Raw genomic sequence first — 23,944 nt, 5'->3', positions numbered from 1 at the left:
CCATTAAAACTGCAGCATGTGATTAATGCCATAAACCATTGTCAGTGTGACTCACATTAACCTTTCATGGCATGGTACTATACTGTGACATCACTAATGGCAATTTGAAGTCATTCAAGTCAATATACAATCCTCAATATTGGCTCTCTTCTGAGCTATTTCCATGCAGAGCATTGATTAATCATTATCTTGATTTCATCTGAAATGAGCACAGATTTTATGTCTAAAGATGCAATTGCATTGATGTTGAGGAAACATAAAACAAAAGAAGCTTAGATTATAGACATATTGTGTATTGTCAGCAATTACCCAAATATACAGTACAGGCCAAAAGTTTGGACACACCTTCTCATTCAATGTGTTTCCTTTATTTTCATGACTATTTACATTGTAGATTCTCACTGAGGTCATCAAAACTATGAATGAACACATATGGAATTATGTACTTAACAAAAAAGTGTAAAATAACTGAAAACATGTCTTATATTAAATTATATTAAACTTATATTTTAGATTACTCAAAGTAGCCACCCTTTGCTTTTTTTGATAACTCTGCAAACCCTTGGTGTTCTCTCAATGAGCTTCATGAGGTAGTCACCTGAAATGGTTTTCACTTCACAGGTGTGCTTTGTCAGGGTTAATTAGTGGAATTTGTTCCCTTATTAATAAAAAAGCAAAGGGTGGCTACTTTGAAGAATCTAAAATATAAGACATGTTTTCAGTTATTTCACACTTTTTTGTTAAGTACATATTTCCATATGTGTTCATTTATAGTTTTGATGCCTTCAGTGAGAATCTACAATGTAAATAGTCATGAAAATAAAAAGTAAACGCATTGAACGTGAAGGTGTGTCCAAACTTTTGGCCTGTACTGTACACTTATTAAAATAGATCAATGGCAGCCTTTGGTCATCACCTAATTTCTCTAATCTTGCTGGTTTACATAATCCCCCAGTAAAACAGAACACACACTCAAACACATACACAAAGGAACACAGAAAAAGATTATTTGCATTTTGTTCATATTTCTGTATTTCTGTTTATAAATAGGGTTGGGTACCGAAAACTGGTTCCACATGCCCGCTCGCAGTGTGAAGCACATGTCTGCGCTATTCTGCAACATGCACTCTACAATCACTGCTGATAGACGGCTTTTTGTACACGCTCCGAAATGGACGTAAAAATATCACACTTTCTATTTAGTCTACCATTAGCTAGCTATCGTAAATGTAGGCTACTTTTAAAATGCCACATTTTCCCTCTGGGCTCACCAAAACGGACGTAAAAACATATTAACCATTCACTGACTGCACGATTGCTAGTAAACATATTACACTTGCTCTGCTAGTCTAACGTTCAGGACAAGAGCCTGTAGCCTGGTGGTGGGGGAGGCGGGACAGCCTCCCCAAATTGTCTACACTTTCAAACTCCTACCTGTGTGTACAGACCTCTTGGACACCATCTGAGAGAGTTTTCTCCTGTGCAGGAGAGGTGTCCTATCTTGCCAGAGAATGCAAATATGGTCATTTTTTGCAAAAGAACTGCTAAAGTTTGAAGCTGGTTGGCATACCAACTCAACAACATTTATTTTGTTGTTAATAGTGTAACAGTTATTTGTTAAATTATTGTAGTTATGTGTTAGGTGACTTAGGTTTACTTATTATATATGTAAGTACTTTAAAACGTTAATATATTGTTAAATTTAAATAATTTTTTATTAAAAAAAAAAAACTCCATAAAAGAGCCTTTCTTTGATGTCATTTTTCAGTTTTTCAAGAATTGGTTTAGGAATCGCAATCGTTTTAAAAGTACCGATTCGGAATTGTAAAAATCCAAATGGTACCCAACCCTATTTATAAATGACCATTACGTTATGATCAATTGTAGCTTGCCTTACCCCCTAACCACCGATTGCTCAACCATTTACGCTTCATCAATTATGCATTTCTTAATGTGTGTGTGTGTGTATGTGTGTGTGTGTGCGTGTGCGTGTGCGTGTTCGTGTGTGTTCGTGTGTGTTCGTGTGTTCCAGTCTTCCACGCAGGAGTTTTACCTGATTAACAGCAGTCTGTCTCGCCTGGGAAATGAACTGCAGGCCTTGCTCCCAGCTATCCAGTCACAGATCAGCTCTGCGCTGCTCCGAGGCCTCTTGTTTGACACTCCTGATCTGCTGGCTCCAGCCCACAGCCACCTCAAGGTGCTCAATGAGAAGGCAGCCAAGTGAGTATTCAGCCGCATGAGAAATAGGTATAGGTAAACAGGAGGGACTGGGGGACTATTTTGCATGAGCAGCGATGCAAAAAAACGTACCTAAAAATAAGCGCACAGAGATATCTCCAGAAAAAAAACACACTACAGTAGCGCAAAATTAGGCCTTAAAATGTAAGATACGATGTTCTGTAGTAGGTAATTCTACATGCCTGCTGTCACTCCACTGAACAGGTAGGCTGACTAACAACTTTATGTCTCAGAAACGGTCCTGTATAGTGTGTCTCTCCCCCTGAACAGGATGCATGGATGTGTACTATGATTTGTTACCAGCTTCTGTCACATTTATTACTCTTGTCTGTGTTTGTGGAGGTCGGGAAACAAGACAGAGCTATTCTCAGATCTGTCCGGCTTCCCGGTGCTGCAGGAAAGGAGGGAGCAGATCCAGACTGTCATCGATGAGATTCAAGACCACCGCGAAGAAGTCCAACAGACACTGAAGGCCCCAGCACTCGACTACACAACTGTCTCTGGACAGGAGGTGTGTGTGTGTGTGTGTGTGTGTGTGTGTGTGTGTGTGTGTGTGTGTGTGTGTGTGTGTGTGTGGGTTGTGTGTGTGTGTGTGTGTGTGTGTGTGTGTGTGTGTGTGTGTGTGTGTGTGTGTGTGTGTGTGTGTGTGTGTGTGTGTGTGTGTGTGTGAAAGACAGGTGGGAGGAGATTGATGGCCTGATTCAGGTGGAAGAGTCACAGTGATGATCTGAGGTGTGTGTGTGTGTGTCAGTTTTAATCAGGAGTGACACATTGTTTTTGTCCGTCTGCTCCCGTCTTATTTATCAAAGTCTTCCTCTTCCTCCGCTACCCTCAGTTTCTGATTGAGGTGAAGAACTCGCTGACATCCGCCGTTCCACCTGACTGGGTCAAAATCAGCAGGTGAGTTCACAGTTTCAACACACACACACACACACACACACACACACACACACACACACACACACTCTCTCTCTGCCATTGAAAATGCATGTATTTGACTGCAGGTAACCATAGTAACAATTTCTTACTTTCTTTTTTGAGATTATTTTGTTGGCATTTTCACCTTTATGTGACAGGACAGTGTTTAAATGGGGGGGGTGGGGGAGTGGTATGACATGGAACAAAGGTCCCAAGGCCAGAATCGAACCCTCGACAATTTTTTAAAGGGGTCATAGAATGCAAAACCCGAGTTTACCTTGTCATAGCAAATCTCACAAATTGAAACTGCCATTGAAAACGGGCGAATCCCAACGAAGCTAATGGTTGACGTCAACTCGGTGGCTGTACCTTATTTGGCTCTGGTCTGTACCTTTGTCACACCGAAGATTTACATAGAGACCAGCATAGATCTCAGACACTAGTTTAGCTGCGTGCTGCTCTGTGTACGTCCACGAGAATTACAAAGAAGAAAGTTTGGAAGTTTTTCAAGGATATTGAAAATGAACCACAGTCGTAAATGCAGTGTTCCAAGCTGTACAGGGAATGCTGACACTTTTCACATTTCATTGCGAGCTGCGTGGTGCTCCAGGTAAGCAGTAGTTGGTGGTTCAGTTACCCCAGCATAGGTGATGGTGCGCTGGGTACAGAGTACCGCGAGCTGCCGGTCGTGGTCATGGTGCAAGTAAATGCTACTGTAAATGACAAAACTTACCAATCTATGGGCGACTGGTTGCTCCTCTACATCAGATTCTTCCTCTGATTCAGGCTCAAACATATACGGTTCAACACCTAATGTCTCCAGCTTCACTCGTTGTAAACCAACCAATCAGTGGGCACCTCATTTAAATATTCATGAGCATACCATAAAAGGGAGAAAACCTCTCGTTTCATTCTAGGGCTATTTCACAGGGTTGCATTAGGGCGCATAGAACAGCATCCGGGCCATTTTCAGCCCAACCAATGTTACATACCCTATGTGGAGACCTTAAGGAACAGTGTGAAATACCCTATATAATCATTCTATCACCCCTTTAAACTATACTATTAGGTCACTGGGTGATGGAACTAGTCTCATAATAGTTTGAAGCTGCACACATCAATATTTTTTTGTAATAACAGTGGATCAACATGTGTAATGTGAAAGGAGTCACTCACAGACTAAAGTTCCCCTCAGCTCTGTGGAGCGTTCAGCGTCTTTTAACTCATTGTTTGGGTTTTAGGGTTAACAACTCTACTCTTTTGGTTCGCTCTCACTGTTCTTCTTAACCTCCATGCATGCAGCTGCTTTCAGCCAAAACACTCAGTAGTACCAATCGGGAGTTTGACAAAGCTCCTAGCTGATTAACATCGTGGAGCATTTAGCAGCTAAAGAGCCAGATATTTCCCTCAGGAGTTGATGGAGAGCACAACAGAGCTAAATGGAAAGTGAATATTGGACCTTCATTCGTCAGGTGGCCAGAAACCCAATATTGCTGTGCCGTGTCTGCTGGATGTGTAAATAGGCATCTGTTTGCTAATACGTTTTCAGCAACAACTTTATAAGCTGATAATATATCAGTGTTGTTCAGCTGCGCCCAAGTGTCCGAAAAAATCAATTAATGCTGACGATGAAAAGACAGAATCCTAATGTATGCGCTCCCCCAAACAGTGACATTTCATTTTATAGGAAACTATTTGATTTAATGGCTCAATCAACTGGTATACTTATTTGTGGAGGGGATTGGAATATTCGACTTGATTTTAGGCTTGACTCCTCAAGACGGATTCCCCAAACGTCTTGGCAGAAGAAAATTAAGATCCTCATGTCAGAATATGGTATTGTGGACATTTGGAGGGACTTACATCCAACAAACCGAGATTATACCCACTTTTCCTATGCGCATACAGTATACTCTAGAATTGATTATTTTTTCATTTTTAAAAGGGATCGCCATAGGGTATGTAACTGCGAGATTGGAAACATTGATCTTTCTGACCATGCTCCCCTATTGCTAAACGTAGAAATAAATGATGATTTCAAAAACACATAGTGGAGGTTGAATAGAAGTGTACTGAACGATCTACAATTTTCCAAATTAATCAAATCTGACATAAAAATATTCCTAAAAGAAAACCTTAATGGTGAGGTGAGCCCAGAAATCGTCTGGGACACATTGAAAGCGGTTATGAGGGGTAAAATTATATCATTTTGTGTCCAGAAAAAAAGAGCTAGGCAATTTAGATTATCAGAGTTAAATAGGGAGTTAAAAGAGCTAGAGGGAAAACATAAGCGAGAATTAAAACCGGAGCTTAATATTAAGCTGAAAATATTGAGAAATAATATTAATGCACTATACTTAAAGAAATTCGAAAGAAGATGATCTATACCAAACAAAAATACTATGAATCGGGGGCTAAGTTTGCTAAACTCTTAGCGAGCAAATTACAAAAGCAACAAACAGGCAACACAATATGTAAAATAAGAGACCCAAATTCTAAGAAATGCGTCTATAAACAAAGTGAAATTAAACAGGCCTTCCAGAGTTACTATAAACAATTATACACACAACCAAAGTTAAAAGATGGAAACAACTTAATTTACCTGTTTTGTCGGATGATCAAAATCAAAGGCTAGTGACTAATATTACAGAAAGAGAACTATCCTATGCCATATCAAGGCTTAAAGCAAACAAGTCTCCTGGTCCAGACGGATTTACGTCCGAATGGTATAAAAAAATTAAAAATGGAGCTATCACCATTCCTCCTTCAAATATTTAATCTGGCTCTAAAAGAGGGTAAAATGCCACCATCATGGAAACAGGCCACTATATCTGTAATTCACAAAGAGGGAAAGGACCGGCTTAATTGTAGTTCTTACAGACCTATTTCTGTTCTTAATATTGATTACAAGCTCTTCACATCAATTCTCTCGAAGAGAATTGAAGAGATACTTCCACAACTCATTTCTACTGATCAGACAGGTTTTATCCCACTAAGACAAACTCATGATAATATAAGGTGGACATTACACATACTAAATCACATTAAAAAACACCAAATACAAGCTGCAGTGATTAGCCTTGACGCTGAAAAAGCTTTTGACTCCGTAAGCTGGGCTTTTCTGTATAGAGTACTGGAGAGATTCGGATTTCATTCAGATTTTGTTAAAGTGATCGGGGCACTATACACAAAACCAACTGCGCAGATAAAAATAAATGATCATTTATCAAATACTATTGAACTAGAACGCGGGACAAGACAAGGGTGCGGACTCTCCCCTTTACTCTTTGCCCTTTTATATAGAACCGCTAGCTCAATTAATAAGGTAAACAAACAGTATAAAAGGTATAAATATTTCTGGTGATGTACACAAGGTGGCGCTATACGCCGATGATGTGCTATTGTACATAAGTGAACCAAACACATCACTTCCCAAAGTATTTCCGACTCTGTAGCTTTGGTGACTATGCTGGTTATAAATTAAATGTAAACAAGACACAGATATTGATTATATTATATATTATATTTAATTATAATCCTCCAAAAACAGTAAGCGATGAATTAAATCTTAAATGGGACCGGACCATATTAAAATACCTAGGTATCTTAATTCCCAAAGATATAACTATTATAGCTAAGTGTAACTATGATGATCTTTTGAGTAAGATAAAACTTAATATAAAGAGATGGACCATCACCCCCTTTATGAGTCTAATACAAAGAATCGAATCTGTAAAAATGAACCTTTTACCAAGATTTCTATTTTTGTTCCAAGCTCTCCCGGCAGAAATTACAAAAAAGCAATTTTTAGAGTGGGACAAAATGATTTCTAGATTTATATGGTTAGGAAAAAATGTTGACATTGAAGTACTTCTTATGTCAGATCCACCTTTAATGGCACTACTTGGAAATAAAGATTTAGAAAGGACTCTAGGTAAGATTGAAAACCCTTGGATAAAATCACAATTAAAAATCTGGACGGAGGCTAAACATCAATATAAATTGCACGATAATCTGAAGATAATAAGATGGTGTGCCTATGACCCTGATTTTAAACCCAATCAAACAGATGTTGGATTCCAGAACTGGATAGCTAAGGGTATAACAACACATCTACCATTAATAGATAAAGGTAAAGTGAAAGATTTCCATACACTTAAAACCAGTTATAATTTGGAGAAACAGGACTTTTACAGATATTTACAGATACGCCATTATCTCAATCAAGAAGCTATTAGGTCCCTGGACCTGCAGGAACCAGTGCTTCACGAAATACTGATGGCATACCAGGCAAAAGTAAAAAAGGGTATTGTTTCACGGCTGTATAAGGGATTTATGAATAAACAAACAAATTCAACATTATATGTGAAAACAAAATGGGAAAGGGATAGTAACATGAAAATAACTGATGAGGAGTGGAATGATTGCTGCATATCACAGTGGAAATGCACAAACTCATATTCATGGAGGGAATTTGGTTGGAAATGTTTGATCAGGTTTTTCATTACTCCAAAACAGAAAATTTCTGGCTCCGGGGAGGAGACTAAGTGCTGGAGGCAGTGTGGAAGTGAAGATGCCAACCATTGGCATATACTCTGGGATTGTCCAGTAATAAAACAATATTGGATAGAGATACACAAAGATATCGAAAATATTTTTAAAATACCATTCAAGTTTACCAATTTTATTTTGGGTAACACAGACTTTTTACCGGATTATCTCTTCAGAATTTTAACTATTGCCTGTAAGAAAACTGTTACCAGACACTGGCTCCTCCCTGATCCCCCTACTCTGGAAAGATGGATTGAATGTGTTAATGAAATCTACCAGATGGAAAGACTAACATTCTCACTCCGTTTGCAGATGAATAAATTTGTAGTCTTATGGTCAAAATGGGTATCCTATGTTAATCAAAGACTACATGCAGGAATGTTGTCTTGAATGCTCTTAAGATAGTGGTAATCAAGGGTTACTTCTACTGTACTCCCTTTTTTTTTTTATTGTACCGTAATAAATAATTGTTTGTTGTCTTTCACTCCTATATGTATTAGAGATTTTTCATATAGTAATGCACCCTTTGTTTTGTGTTCTAATGTGTTCTTATATTTACAAAAATGGGAATGTTGGGATTGGAGAACTTTGGTCTTGACCACAGACTGGAACTGTGACCATGTGATAAATGTAAATCTGACTATTGTACTGCTCCCAATGTTTCAAAAATAAAGAATAAAAAAAAAAAAGAAAAAAGAAAAGACAGAATCCATTTTTTAGAAACCAACGAGATTGTTGGATCTGCTGGCTCCCGTTCTGTTTCGATGAGAAGCTGTGAACTACTTGCAAATCCTTCATGAGGATCACAAAACCACTGGATAATTTTGCATCCTCAGGCAATAATCAAATAGAAAATACAGCAAAAGAATAAGTCTATTGTTGATTTGGTCATAACCCATGGAGAAGGCAGCTGTGGTGTCTGACAGTCCCAGCACTCACTGGATGTGACATGTCATATGTATTTACTGAACACTTTCGTTCTTTGCTCTGCTCCTCCACCTCACCTCTTATCCCCTCTCCTCTGTAGCACCAAGGCAGTCAGCAGGTATCACTCTCCTTTCCTGGTGGAGCGCTACAAGAAGCTGCTGCAGCTCCGAGAGCAGCTTCTGTTGGACTGCCAGAGGGAGTGGACCAATTTTCTCGAGTATGACACACACACACACACACACACACACACACACACACACACACACACACACACACACACACACACACACACACACACACACAGTTGATCATAAACTCAATGAAAATCTGCTTAAACATGTCAGTCTCTGGTTCAGAGAGATGCCTGCACAGCTCTCAGCCTGCCAGAATTGTCTGTCTGTTTTGTTCAAGTACGCCGTCAGTGCCGTCTGCTCAGAACACAGTATGTACTTACCTTAATTTACACTTGAAATTCTCTTTCCGCTCTCTCTCTGCAGTCAGTTTGGGGAGCACTATCACACCATAAAAAGGGCTATTAGTCACCTAGCAACCATGGACTGTCTCTTTTCATTGGCTGAGGTGGCTAAACAAGGGGACTATTGCAGGTGATGTTCTCTCATGATGACTGTAAATATTGCTGTGTGTGAGTGTGCGCATGCTTGTGTGTGAGTTTGAATTTGTGTGTGTGTTTGTGTGTGTGTGTGTGTGTGTGTGTGTGTGGGATATTGTGTGTGTGTCCTGTGTGTGTGTGTGTGGGGGGGTGTCCTGTGTGTGTGTGTGTGTGTGTGTGTGTGTGTGTGTGCTGTGTCGTGTCCTATAGTCTCAGACAGGCTGTGTGTGGGAGTGTGCACCGGGCTCAGCAGCGTGCTCAGCCGAACCGCCAACATCTCTTCCACTCTCTCTCACGCACACATGCACACACACAAACGCATGCACACACGCACAACGATGGGAAACTGGGGGAAACGGCTAGCCTGGCTCTGTCCAAAGCTGTAAAGAGTAAAAACAATATGTTGTAGGTTGTAGAGTGGTTCCAGTATGTGCCGGGCTATTTCTTGGCCGGGAGCAGAAACTTCCTGGAGTCTCAGCTGGTTGCCTGGCAGTTTATTTGCCAGGAAGTTACTTCGCCAGTCTTTTCATTTAACTCCACAAGAAATTCAATATGCATATTTCCCAAAATGTTGAACTATTCCTTTAAGAAAGCAGGAATCCACAGTTTATCTGTGTGTGTGTGTGTGTGTGTGTGTGTGTTTCTATTTAATTGGGTGTGTACTGTATGTGCCTGACTTACTGAGTGTGTTCTCTGGTTTCAGGCCAGAGGTGTGTGTAGGTCAGCGTCAGATTATGATCAGGGACGGCAGACACCCCGCCATCGACGTACTGATGGGAGAGCACAACCAGTATGTGCCCAACCTCACTGAACTACAGGTACACACACACACACACACACACACACACACACACACACATATACACACACACACACACACACACAACACACACACACACACACACACACACACACACACACACACACACACAAAGATGTTTGTTTGCTCACTAACTCATTGAGGCAGTTCTGAAACAAGACACAGACACACTTGATGCACACTCATACAGACTTGCATGGCACCACACACACTTCCTTGCTCAGTGCTGGAGTGGGTGTAGGTTAATTTTGCAACAGAAGCACAAGCCAATAGGAAGAGCAGCCAAGCTTTCAATCCACCCACCTCCTCAGCTGTGCAGGACAGCATGCAAATGTCTTATTCTGTCTCTCTCTTCGCCTTCTGTCTGTGTCACTGTTACTCTCCTCTCCTCCCCTCCTACAGGGTGATGGCAGGAGAACTATGATAATCACTGGTCCTAATATGGGGGGTAAGAGCTCCTACATCCGCCAGGTGGCTCTGATCTGTGTTATGGCTCAGATGGGCTCCTACGTCCCGGCCTCTGAGGCCCGCCTGGGCGTGCTGGATGGCATTTATACCAGGTATGAACAGAAGCGCATTGAAATCTACCTGTGTGATCCTTACGATTTTGGAAATGATAACACACGTTTTGAGGTGTAACTTGATGCTTGAAGGTTTCAAGGCTTCATCTTTTTCTTCATTCAAACCTGTACTAAGGCATCAAATAAAAAAGACTGTTAAACATCCAGTATAATAATATTCCCATTGGTGCAACAGCAGTTGAGGCTTGCTGTGAATTTGAAATACTAGATATAACCTGGTAAAGAGATATTGGATACAACGTATTCGTTTTATAATTATTACAAATTAAAAATGTAAATGTATTTGTGGTCATATTTTGATATTATTATTATTATAATTATTATTATTATTATTTATCAACTCATTGAACTCATGTATTACTATTATCAAACTTATTTTTTTAAATATAATTTAAAGAGGGCAGAGGGAGCAGAGGTGAACATAGGAAGTCATGATGGATAGGACATATTATAAATGGTTTTCATGCTTCCTTACACAATCTTGTATACTACTTTAATAAAGATACTTTGGAAAATAATTCCACTAGGTTTTCATTCTGCTTTGCATTAAATACAAACATTTAAGAACAGTCTACAGCAAAATGAAAACTGAAATGCTGCAAGAGTAACTGAGAAAGGTTTTATTCTTTATAATTTGGGTGAAAAGGACACCTTACTATGAATCCTCTAACTTGTGCTTTGGCTTAATGAAGCAGTGTAGATTATACAGAAACACATGATGGATAAAAACAATCATTTGATGCAGCTGCACAGAAAAATTAACACCGCTCGCTAGTACAGTAGTCTCTTGATGACACAAACATGAAGATGCTTATTTTCCTGGCAAGCATATTAAAGGTCCTATGACATGCTGCTTTTTGGATTCTTTTATATAGACTTAGTGGTCCCCTAATACTGTATCTGAAGTCTCTTTCCCGAAATTCAGCCTTGGTGCAGAATTACAGCCACTAGAGCCAGTCCCACAATGAGCTTTCCTTAGGATGTGCCATTTCTGTGTCTGTAGCTTTAAATGCTATTGAGGAGGAGAGAGGGGGGGAGGGGGGGCAAGGTGGAGGGTGGGGGTGTGGCCTTGACCAACTGCTACTTTGCTTGTTTGCAAGCCACGATGTCTGTCTCTCATGAGTGGGCCAAATTCTCTGGCCGGGCAAAGCAGAGAAAGGGGAGGTAACCTTGCTTGTTATGACCTCATAACAAGCAAGAATCCAGATCGGAACATCTGAGCTTTCATTTTCTCAAAGGCAGAGGAGGATACCCAGGGCTCGGTTTACTCCTATCACCATTTCTAGCCACTGGGGGACCATAGGCAGGCTGGGGTAAAGCATATTAATATTAAAAAACCTCATAAAGTGAATTTTTCAAGCCGTGTGACCTTTTAAAGATTAGACTCCCATAAACAATGACACATTCACACTTTAAAATAGGTTCACAAATTAAATCAATGCATAAAATTAATACATACAAATACTTATCTATACCTAGCCCATAATGTAAAAGTGATGCAACAAGCTACAGTGTTTTTCTCTTTTTAGTGATGGATAGACACACAAACACACTCAAGAAGTGATATCTGAGTGACTTTTTCTCGGTTTGTCTCAGGAATATGAGGATAGTGACCATGACAACACTGAAGGAGCACAACACACTTTCACCTCTCCAAATTACACCTTATTAGTGCAATTAAACAAAAGAACAAATATAGAGACAACCTTAGGACAAAAATAATCTCACCCCCAACATCTCATTCCCTTGTGTCACCTTCGTCGTCTGTAACATGGTCGAGTTATTTCTAGGGCTGACACTCACACTAATCCTATTGTGTTCCTTTTGCACACGGGAGGAGGTGTGTAAGAAAAAAGATGAACAAGAGTTGTTTGATAAGGCCGGCTCTATTGTTCTGTCATGGTTCTGTGCGATGCAACTCTCTATCGTAGGAACCTTCAGACAATAAGACTTTGTTGTAGAAGATCTTTTTGTTCCCCGCTGATGATTATCTCATTATGATGAGTGGAGCAGTAAGCTCTGCATGTAGTTTCCAGGCCAATATACTCTATGGTTTCTGCTATTCTGCCTCTGCTGCACTATGTGATTAGACCTAATGGCTTGCAGATGTGTGTAATTGTCTTTTTTTTTTGTGGGTTTAAGCATGTTCTTATGTATTAACTGAGAGAGAGAGAGAGAGAGAGAGAGAGAGAGAGAGAGTAAAAGAGAGAGAGTTTTAGACTTCATATTAGTGTAATGAGGTGATTTTGGCTGGTCCTAAGGGTCTACTTTACGACCCGGATTTAAGTTTAGGGTTATTAGAATGTTGGGTGGACCTAAGTCAGGGACTGATCATAAGTACAGTACATACAGTACAGATCATATATTTAGTCATCCTGTAAACTGAAAACTAAAGATTTAAATTAAACCAAAATAATAAAAAAGATTTCATTTTGCAAATTATTTGGATTTATGAATAAAATTAACAATATAACTGTATTTTGAAGAAATTATTTCACTGTTTACTTTGAATAAAAAGACTCTACATCTGATTTTAAAAAGTAAATACTACCAAAATATTTTGAAATAACAGTCAGCAACACCATAGTTAAACTTTTTTTTTTTATATAATCAGACGATGAGAAGCATGTTTTTCTTCACTTTCTGTTATCTCAAACAATTTCTAAGTTGTCCTCATCACAAACATGATTCATTTTCTTTGTAAATTAAGATAATTGATGTCTTCTTCCACCAGGAAATTGCATCTTTTATGAGCATGGGGACATCAATTCTGAGTCGAAATCATTTGATCTGCGTTGTTAGGGCGTTTTATGCCTTTATATTACTGAGTTGATCGAGATTACAGGAAATGAGGGGACAGAGAGCTGTGCAGGATGCATCCCCAGCTGGATTCGAACTGAAGACGTTGCGGATTTAAAGTCCTACGTCCCCAGGGAGCCCCAACTGAACCTTAAAAAAAAAATCTAGATATTTCATGGGGAAAATTGGCAAAAAACAAAGAAAAGACTTTGAATCAGAAAGTAATAAGTGTCAGGTTTAGGTCAGGGTAGTAGTGCAGCGTCAGCTCAGAGAGTGTACTTAAGTCAGTGAAGGTCTACAAAAGTAAAGCAATACAGTAGTGTGTGTGTGTGTGTGTGTGTGTGTGTGTGTGTGTGTGTGTGTGTGTGTGTGTGTGTGTGTGTGTGTGCACGCCTTTGTTGTTGAGTCGGGTCTCTGAGCACGGTTAGAGGTTAATATTCTCTTTCTCTCCGAAAAAATACAACTAAAAGAGCTAATTAATGTCCACAGAGAAAACGCACCACACAGTATCCGCTGTCCTCCCCTCACCTCCTCTTTTACCTCTGTCATTCCATCTGTTTCTAATTGGACTGCTTGGCCTCTCTCTATCACTGAGATCCTGAGAAGCATCTGTTTTGATAATAAGCGTTCAATCAATTCACACTGCTGTGTCAAGCGTAACAGACGCAGCGGTGGGAATTGCTTGATCTTGTGAGTGTGAGAAGTGTGTTTATGAGCGAGAGGGGAGAGAGACATGGAATGAGAGCTTGCAAGTGGAATAAGCAGACTCTGTGGGTTGGGGGTAATGAGACGGTGCGTAGCTGTCTAATGGGATATTCTGTCTGAACTGATCCAGATGATTGATTATCAATGAGGATAAAGCGAATAATCTGGGGATTGGTTTAAAGCTGCATGCCACCTCACAGTGCTTGTTTTATTTATTTTCCTGCCCACACCACTGTGCTACAGCACTTTTTACAAATATGCCATTTGTGTGTGTGTGTGTGTGTGTGTGTGTGTGTGTGTGTGTGTGTGTGTGTGTGTGTGTGTGTGTGTGCTTTAGCAGAGTAAGCCAGCAGTCTGGTGTGTGTTTCCTGGCAGCTGACAGATGTGTATGTGCAGGTATGCAGCTGCTGCTGTGTGTGTGTGTGTTTTATTGTTGGTATTGAGTCCTGAAGGTTATAGATGGTTATAGAGCATATTCTTCCATCCCTTCATGGTTGTTATGGAAACAGCAAAAGGAAGCAGAATGTAAAACCCTGTTTTGAAAAGGACCTTTAATCGACCATGGAGTCCTTGCAGGGATTATAGCGTGTTTTACTTCTTACTTACTTTAAGTCTTTCACAAGCTCCCCTCAGAAAATGCAGTGACATTTTTTCTTTTCTTTTCCCCGGAAATGTTGTTAATATCCAGAAACACCTCACAAACGATGGTGAGTGATTTGGTTTCCAACGTGTCTCTGTGTAACCGTGTGTAGCCATCACCTTGGTGGGTGTTGTACAGCGATGGGAAACATGTTGAGCATGTGGAAAAATGTTGCATCCTAAATCGACTCATCCGTTACTCAGGGTTTTATAGTGCTGCAGTGCTGCAGTGTCAGAGTGCCTATGCCATTCTTGTAGGCGGCAAGCAGGGCAGGTTAGGTCTTTAGTGTTCTGTAGGACCGTGTGGAGTTAACGCTGCAGAAATAAACTGGAAGGACAAATCTAAATGATTGACAAATGCCTTGTGTTATGTGCTTACTTTGATCTTCCTGCTGTCCTGATCTAGATAAGAAGATGGGTTATTGTGTAGCTTTATTCTTTATTTGGATTTCCATTTGACAAAGTGGTCATTAGTCCTCTGGTGTCCACATTAAACAATAATAAAAAATAAAAAAACTGCAAAATCATACAGCATCAATGGACCAACAAAGGCAAAACAAACCAAACATAAACCTACAAAATAAGGTTACTAATTTTGCAAATCAAATGAAAGCCTCAGTAAACAAAAACAAAAAAACTGCCAATAAAACAGAAAAAATAATGATCGTAAGTCCAGATTTGAATGCGGAACAACGTAAAGAGGGATGAGAAGCCTTCATTTTTTGTTTTTAAGCTTTTTAGGACATCAGTTTTAATCATAAAGCCAAAACTAAACTCCATTCCTGTCTCCTCAAAGTGAAAATAGATTTTTGCAGATTTTGTCATGCTTGTAATAGTGTTTGGCGTTGAGGTAGGGTTTTGGATTTTGGTTTTCTGCCATTAAAAAAACAAGAAGTTTTGATTGATTAGAGTGATTTCATAATGTATTAATACAGGAAAACAACTGGGCATTCTGAGAGCAACAAGGGAAACACAAGTGTCAGAAAAACACTTGAAATGTTAGGTGATGATAAATTACTTTATTTTCAGAATCAGTTTATTTGGCGGGAAAGGAGGGACTCAGGGCAAAGCAGCAGGACACCCAGCTGGTGGATTGTGTCTGTGTTTGTCCTGTACATCCGTTCATCAGTGAACAGACAGTGTGTCTTCATCTGATTCTGTATGTCCTTCCTGCCACGCAGTATAGATCTAATAATGTCGTAATTTACCCTGAGTCTTGGCATACATGCACACACACTATAAATTGGCTAATGAAATGCAGCAGCATGTCTGCCACACCCCTCTCCTATGTGGTGTATGATGTAACCATGGTAACTTATGTGCTGGAGGCTCCTGTTGGTGGTTCATTGATACTGCTGTACTGTGTTGAAGGACAATCAGGACAGGAAAAGACAGATTTAGAGGTGAGAAAAGCTCACTACCAGATAGATGTGGCATCTGCGATCCAGCTGGAGTCTCTGCTCTGTCTGTCAGTCTGTATTGGTGCATCAGAGGAGCTCTCAAACTGGCTTTGAGGCTTGTGACGAAATCAACATGTTGTTATTGTATCTCTGTAACAAGTAAAGATCTATTGCCATGGACTCGACAGGTGGCAACATCAGTAGTGTTCAAGGTAGTCTCGTTCCACTGTTGGAGTCCTTTTGATTTTTTGTCACTAGCCTCAGTTTTGACCTCCTCAGGTGACCATGTAACATCAACCATAACATCAACCATAATTATACTTACATGTGTTTGCTAATGCATTCATGACATCTATTCTAGGCTGTCTAGTGAATGTTATTTAATGGTTTCTCATTACACATTGGGCCTCATGCAAGAAAATTTTTGTATTCTTGTGTAGGAAGTTATAGCAGCAGATTATTGTCCATGGTTTTGGAATGAGATGTTCAACAATCTCATTTGGGTGTAGTGTTCAGGTGTCCATAGACTTTTGGTCACAATAGTGTAGCTACCTCTTCTGTGGCATCCTCTCAGTTCAAAAATAAAACAAACCCAGCCACACATCAAGATTTTGCTTTCAAAGTATGCATTGTCAACATTGTTGAGGTTCATAGACATAAAATAACTTTGGAAGTCTGCATCGGTTTTCTGTTTGTAAGACCTGATTGCCATTGATTGGAAATAAATACATAGTGATTCAACAATTGATAGTTCAAGTTTGTTTTTAATTTGTTGGGCTGAATTTTTGAAACAAACTCCATCTGATAATTAAGGCCAATGTGAGTGTTGCAGAAATGGTTTTTAATTTTTTAAATCTGCGATGCTTTAGGCTAAAGAGAAATCCTGAATAATTGGAATGTTAAACTCAATTAACCTGAGATGGCATCAGAAGGGAAGAGAAGGAGAAACCAGAGTTTCACAAGTCGTTTCAATGTTAACGAGTGAACATGGTTCACTTCATGGAACAGTTCAGACTGTGACACGTATGACACATGACGAGGGGTGAGAATGAGACTCGGCCATTTTAACTTCTCCACACCATCACCCACACCCTGCAGCTGCATGTTGACTTCCTTCTTTTTCTCCTGTTCAGTTTTTTTTTTTTTTATTCACACACCTCCTTTTCCATCTCACTTTTTCTTTTCTTGGTACTTCTGTAAGAAGACAAGGAGCAGGTTCACTGATTGAAGTTATCCATGTGTCTCTCTGTAGGTGTTTTTAATTTTAGAAGAACAACATAATTATTTCAGTAGCTTCAACTTTGAGATCAAATAATTTAAAGACTGGAAGTGTCCAAACTTGATGCAGATGACATTTTATAATCGAAGCATGAACATGACTTCTAAAAAAACAAATCAAAAATGATTAGATGATTCTGGCCTTCTAGTACTAAAGTATTGTAGTACTGATACTAGTATTGTCCTCTGCCCTATGTTAGTATGTCAGTCATGTTGAGATAATTACAGTACAAAGGATAATTTGTCATAGTAATGTTGCCTTGCTATCGGAACTACGTAGGTGGCAGTATAGTTCTAGTTCCGTATTTTGTACATGTTGTGATTGCTTGCTGGCTCTGGTGTGGACTCGGAAAGTTCTTCTGCACCGTGGTTAGAGCGTTCTACAGACTGTACAAATATTGCCATCCTCCACAGTAAAGCAAGATAAACGTTATACTCTTGTCCCAAGTAATTCTTCTTCCTGCACGTATGCTGTATGTCCGAATATCTCTCGTTTGCTGAAGCTAACAGTATTAAAGGTTCCATATTATTATTTTCAGTTTTATACTTTTATCTATATTTTGGGTTTCTATTAAATCTTTTTTACATGCTTTGATAAAAACATGTTATTTTTCCATAATGTCTTTATGAAAATACTTTTAATTACCCTCTGTCTGAAACTCTCCATTTTAGGCCTGTCTTTTTAAGCCCCCGTCCCGAAAAAACTCAGTCTGCTCTGAATAGTCAGCATTTCCGGGTCTTTCGCATGTGCGCTCTCAGAGTCTCTGCACCGTAATTGCAGCCGGGGCATGACTGTAACAACACTGTAGAGTCACACACACACACACACACACATATATATATATATATATATATATATATATATAGTATAGTTGTGACATAAGTCCTGACGGCTCGATTTAAAGGCACAGTTTCTGAATACGGGCTGTGTGCATTTCTCTGTGGATTGAGCGTTTATTTTTACCACCTCGACCTGCTTTATAATAAAGAAAAGACATGGAAATCTCACTTTTACAATATGGTACCTTTTAAGCAGTTCAGAAATAGAACGAAAAATGAAAGAAAACTTGAATATTATTTCTTAAAAGAGTCAGACTTTCAAACTAACCCTGAAAACAGTCACCATCTCAAAAACTAAAAGTATTAGGCAATCCGATCTCAGCATAACTCTCTCTCACTCTTTTACTTTTGACCTCTCACCTCATTTTTTCTTTGTCTGATTGGTCATCAGGATGGGGGCTACAGACAACATCTACAAAGGGCGTAGTACGTTCATGGAAGAGCTGACTGAAGCCTCTGAGATAATTTTTCGTGCAACCGAACGTTCATTGGTCATCCTTGATGAACTGGGACGGGGCACGAGCACCCATGATGGGATTGCCATCGCCCATGCCACCCTGGAGTACTTCATCAGAGATGTAAGTGTGTGTTTGTCTGTGTCTGTGTGAATGGACAGATTTGAATATTAAAAGAGAGGAAATAAAAAGAGGTGTGTCCAGTGTTCACTTTTGCAATAGGGCTGGCACGGTATGGATTTTTTCTTACCGCGGTTGAAAAGCAAGAAATTCCCGCAGTATACCGCAAACCCCTTACGAGAGTAGCGTAAGTTAGAGCGAGAATGGCAGGGTGCCTTAAGTGAGTGACGTCGGTGCCCGTGCAAGGAGAGTGAGCGGTAACGGAGAGTAGCGTATGAGTGGCGCTGTGAGGAAAAAGAGTTAGCAACGATGATGTAAAGTGAGTTAAAAGTGAACAATAAAACAACAAGCTAGAACTTCTCAAGACACGGTAGCTCAAAGTACTTGGAATCAGTATTCCTACGAGTATGTGTGTGTCTGTGTGTGTATTCTGTTGGGATTATGTGAACTGGCACAGTCAGGGGCCCTTTGGGTGTTGCACAATGGTTCGTATGTCCGTCATTGCAGAACAGATGAGGGAACGAGGAGGGGGGTGTTTGTGTTAGTAAGGGGGTGTGGGGGGTTATCAATACTGACATTGGCAAGTCATTCGTTATTCCCTTGTGGAAAACCCACAGTACTTGTTTGTACCAATTTGTGTTGAACAAACATTCAATACTATAAGCGCAGAAGACCCATTACTACAGTTTGACATGGACTGCATGCTTGAATTTGTGGCATCACACAGCTGTTCCATTTTCTCCGGGGCTGTAGTCTCTCTCATCCCGCCAGTCTTTTAGCGGCAGGGAATAAGGCAGACGAACCGGGGTGCGCTAGCTAACTATCTTAGTTTGTTGACTACCCATACAGCTAATGTTGCATGGCAAATCACATCATCATCATACTAAAAATAACTTTATAAGTGGGTTAAACATAGTTGTAATCTTCATAACGCTACTGTACGGTTTAGCCACCAAGCATTAACATGAGCCACTTGTCAACATAGTGAGCTGGATTGATATTGAAATGTCATATCAATAAATAAGGTCTCTATTTTACACACACACACACACACACACACACACACACACACACACACACACACACACACACACACACACACACACACACACACACACACACACACACACACAGACACACAGACAAAAACTACAAGAAACAAACACAATTTAGCTCAGGCTGTAGCTTCTCTGGGGATAATTTGAGGAACTTTGTTTCTAGCTTTCATGGATAACACACCACCAGCTGTTTGACACTCTATGAACTACACAAACCACTGATTCTGGGTGCAGCTCCCACTTCAGTCCAGAGTGACAGATACCATTGATGTGTTACATGAGTTTTACCATGAAAGCATACTGCTGCCATCTGGGTAATCAGTAAGTTGTTTATGTTCTGTTTTCCACTGCCTTAGTCAAAAAGCTCCAAATTACCCTGAGTTACCCCTGCTCAAATATAGATGAATAAACATTTATCTTTGCAAAACTCCTTCCAGTTTTTATGTTTTGCCAGTTCCACATTAATCTTTGGAGAGAATCCTGGGGTTATGTAACCTTGCTGGAAAACAGAGAATGAAAATGTGTAAGTATCAGCTAATGTAGCTGGCAGCTGCTGTTCGCAGAAGGAAGGAGCCCTCTAACTACCTGTTGTATAACAGCATTGATTTGTTAGAAAAGCCTTGCTATTAAAGGAAAGGCAAACAAAATAAGTTAGGCTTTATATGGAAAGGCCTCCTCAGTACAGGCAGCCCTTCAGAGTCTTTCATGCTCACTCCTCTTTCTCCTACTCATCCTCCTCCTCCTCTGCCCTGTCCTCCTCTTCCTCCTCCTCACCAGACTCAACTGTTCACGTCAAAATTCAGACTACTCCTCCTTTGACTCGGTTGTTATAGTAACACCCCTTTCCCTGTACCCTAGCACTCACCTGAGAGGTCTTTAAGAATGTAGATGGGTTTCATAACACCACTCAATAAAAAAGACAGCCTTGACGCAGAAAGAGAAAGAGAAAAAGAAATGGAAAAGCAGAGGAGAGTATCACTAAAACTAGGAGTCACATCTGATGGAAGTTTCTGGCTTTTTTTTTTTTGGGTGAAATCACGACCAGCACATGGTTGGTTCCGTCAATGTTTGTCCAATTTAATTATTTTCTAGTTGTATTGTGTACCTCATACTGCCCACTTCTTTAGCCTCTTGGACTCTCGCTTTTATTCACGCCAACAGCAGGTCCTGCCATTAGATTCACATTAAGCTCATCACTACACATCAGTCTCCACTCAAGTGACTGCACTAACTGTGTAAACCAGGCAGAATCAGGCCCAGCTTTACACTTGGACTCACAGGGGAACTAGAACTCACTAAAACTTACTTTTGGATGCCTAATGAGTACATTTTCAGTAGAATGTATCACTCCATGTGGGCGTAAATGGTCTGATGTGCTCAAGCTTATGCACAAAGCTCCTACGAAGACCCACTGCTCCTCTGCACTGCTCAGTCTCTGCATTGCACTCGTAGTCAACAAAGGGGGAAGATGCTTGTCAGTTTTTCTCTTAACTCAGTGGGATTGCATACCTTTGTCCTTTTTTCACTATGCAAGTTTGGTTGTAAGAATTTAGTTGGACACTTCATTGCATGCATACATTGTTTATAGCAGCGGTTCCTAATGTGGGTGGGGACCCCAGAAAGGGATCTCAGGATACATATCGGAAGGGTTGATGCATGAAATACGTTTTCTGTCATTTTCTGTTCATTATCCAATTGTTCATTTATCTGCATTATGTGGCAAAATTATTACAGTGGTCATTCTCATATACATTTTATTCTGGATTGTTTTTCAGACTGATCTTAAGAAGTGGCGTATGTATGACACGCCAGTTCGTATGCCATTTTGGCGTGTTATCAAGACGCATAATCGCTTTTTAGCATGTTTATCAAAAACGCCGTTTGGGCTCCATTGACTTCCATTTCGTTGCGATTGCGTGTCATTTTACGCCATACCGAGTAGTATGAAAGGCCCAAAATCTGCGTAGGGAGGTTGGTTGGGGTGGTGGATGGGTCAAACACAGGACTTTCACCCAGGAGACCGGGGATCGTGTCCAGCATGTCACGTTTCCTTTGTGTCCCAGGTGTCACGTTTCCTAATCCCAACCGTCGCTTTCTTCTTTTCCTAAATCCAACCTGTTCGCTGTATACGGTGTAAACATACACACGGATAGCTCCAAATGCAACGTCCTGTTGTGGCGTAGACATACACGCCTCCCGTTCTTTGGCGTAGACATACATGCGTATAGTTCAAGACGCGTACAGATAACACGCCGCTTGGCTTTACGCAAAGTCATGATATCGCATTGTGTTTTTTGACTGCAATTATTGGTAAATTAAACTATTCTTATGTGATATGTGCACAAATCGAAGTCAACTTTAAGGTATTGCGAACCCCAATTCATAGTGATTTGCTTAGGACTAAAACTAATAATTATTTTCATAACCAATAAAAATAATAAACCGATTGTTTATTATTTTTAAGATTGATTGTTTGATTCTTTTGTCTAAAACAATGTCAAATAGTGAAAAATGGCCATCATAACCTCCCAGTCCAACATGATGTTTTCAAATTGCTTATTCTGTCCAACCAACAGTTAACAACCCAGATATGTAACATTTAAAATCATCAAACCTTAAAAGCAGCAAATCTTCACACTTTGAGAAGCTAAAAGTCACTAATAATCCAAGAAATTCTTCCTAGGGAAACCAAAACTCAAAGTAGGCTATAGTATGAAACCATTCATAATGAAACTAATTGCATATTTGCCTCAGTGGCAAAGATAGCAGCCTTGCTGTGTGCATTTGATTTTTCTTGGCTTTTGGAAAAATAACTCCAATGCTCGGTTATAGGGGAATTCCGAAAGAGGTGGCCCATTAATGCTGAGTAGCCTACATGCTGCTAGATGGCCTGTTCCTTAACACTAGAACGGCCAGGACAGGTCATTTTGATCGTTTTGAAATGTATATGTGTAATAACTTTGCTAAATAAAAAATACAATCCTGCTGGTACCTGACTTTTCCTAAAAGAGTCTGTATTTTCATTTAAAATAGTTTTTAGGCTATATACAGTACAGGCCAAAAGTTTGGACACACCTTCTCATTCAATGTTTCCTTTATTTTCATGACTATTTACATTGTAGATTCTCACTGAAGTCATCAAAACTATGAATGAACACATAGGAATTATGTACTTAACAAAAAAGAGTGAAATAACTGAAAACATGTCTTATATTTTAGATTACTTAAATTAGCCACCCTTTGCTTTTTTTGATAACTCTGCAAACCCTTGGTGTTCTCTCAATGAGCTTCATGAGGTAGTCACCTGAAATGGTTTTCACTTCACAGGTGTGCTTTGTCAGGGTTAATTAGTGGAATTTGTTCCCTTATTAATAAAAAAGCAAAGGGTGGCTACTTTGAAGAATCTAAAATATAAGACATTTTTAGTTTTTTCACTTTTTTTTAAATTACACTAAATCCATATGTGTTCATTCATAGTTTTGATGCCTTCAGTGAGAATCTACAATGTAAATAGTCATGAAAATAAAAGTAAACTCATTGAACGTGAAGGTGTGTCCAAACTTTTGGCCTGTACTGTACATTACACAAAAGGCAAATAAAATATAATCACTTTTACCTATTTTGGCTATACACGGGCTCGGATTTTCACGGTTTTGTTTTTAATCTTTTGCGTGGTTGAAGATGCATCTTGGTTGCTTAGTAATAATCATAGTCTCTGTCAGAGAAACGTAACTAGCGGTCTCGAGTAACCAGTGTGGGCATCACCGATGGGCCGAAGGCAAAGCCAGAGTAGGTAACGTAGGCTACGGCGTGGATGGACTCTGTTCTGAATCAGAAGAAAAGCAGCAGGCGCTCACTCTTTGAAAGGCGCGGTACACGTAGATGGCCGGTAGCTGTCTACATGTTCATATAACTTTATACATGCTACAACTGGCTGGAATCATTGCACACATCCTCTCCAAGGAGTGCACCAGCTGTAAAATGTCCCAGAGGAAGTTCACGCAG

At 39.9% G+C, this 23,944-nt stretch overlaps 1 protein-coding gene across 4 annotated transcripts in view; it reads left to right on the top strand.

The window, feature by feature from the left end:
- msh3 (mutS homolog 3 (E. coli)) overlaps positions 1 to 23,944 on the top strand; it is a 58,712-nt gene that overhangs the window by 22,273 nt on the left and 12,495 nt on the right. For 3 of the 4 annotated variants that reach the window (XM_039802134.1, XM_039802132.1, XM_039802133.1), the window contains exons 14-21: positions 2,033 to 2,220; positions 2,581 to 2,749; positions 3,074 to 3,138; positions 8,735 to 8,851; positions 9,132 to 9,239; positions 9,948 to 10,062; positions 10,467 to 10,624; positions 18,698 to 18,884. In XM_039802134.1, the coding sequence (XP_039658068.1) occupies positions 2,033 to 2,220; positions 2,581 to 2,749; positions 3,074 to 3,138; positions 8,735 to 8,851; positions 9,132 to 9,239; positions 9,948 to 10,062; positions 10,467 to 10,624; positions 18,698 to 18,884 (1,107 nt within the window). The remainder of the gene's footprint in view (positions 1 to 2,032; positions 2,221 to 2,580; positions 2,750 to 3,073; positions 3,139 to 8,734; positions 8,852 to 9,131; positions 9,240 to 9,947; positions 10,063 to 10,466; positions 10,625 to 18,697; positions 18,885 to 23,944) is intronic. The other variant, XM_039802135.1, reaches the window with a different exon arrangement.

Source organism: Perca fluviatilis, chromosome 6 (assembly GCF_010015445.1).
Source record: "Perca fluviatilis chromosome 6, GENO_Pfluv_1.0, whole genome shotgun sequence".
Classification (NCBI taxonomy): Eukaryota; Metazoa; Chordata; class Actinopteri; order Perciformes; family Percidae; genus Perca; species Perca fluviatilis.
This window is presented reverse-complemented; position numbering and strand designations above follow the sequence as displayed.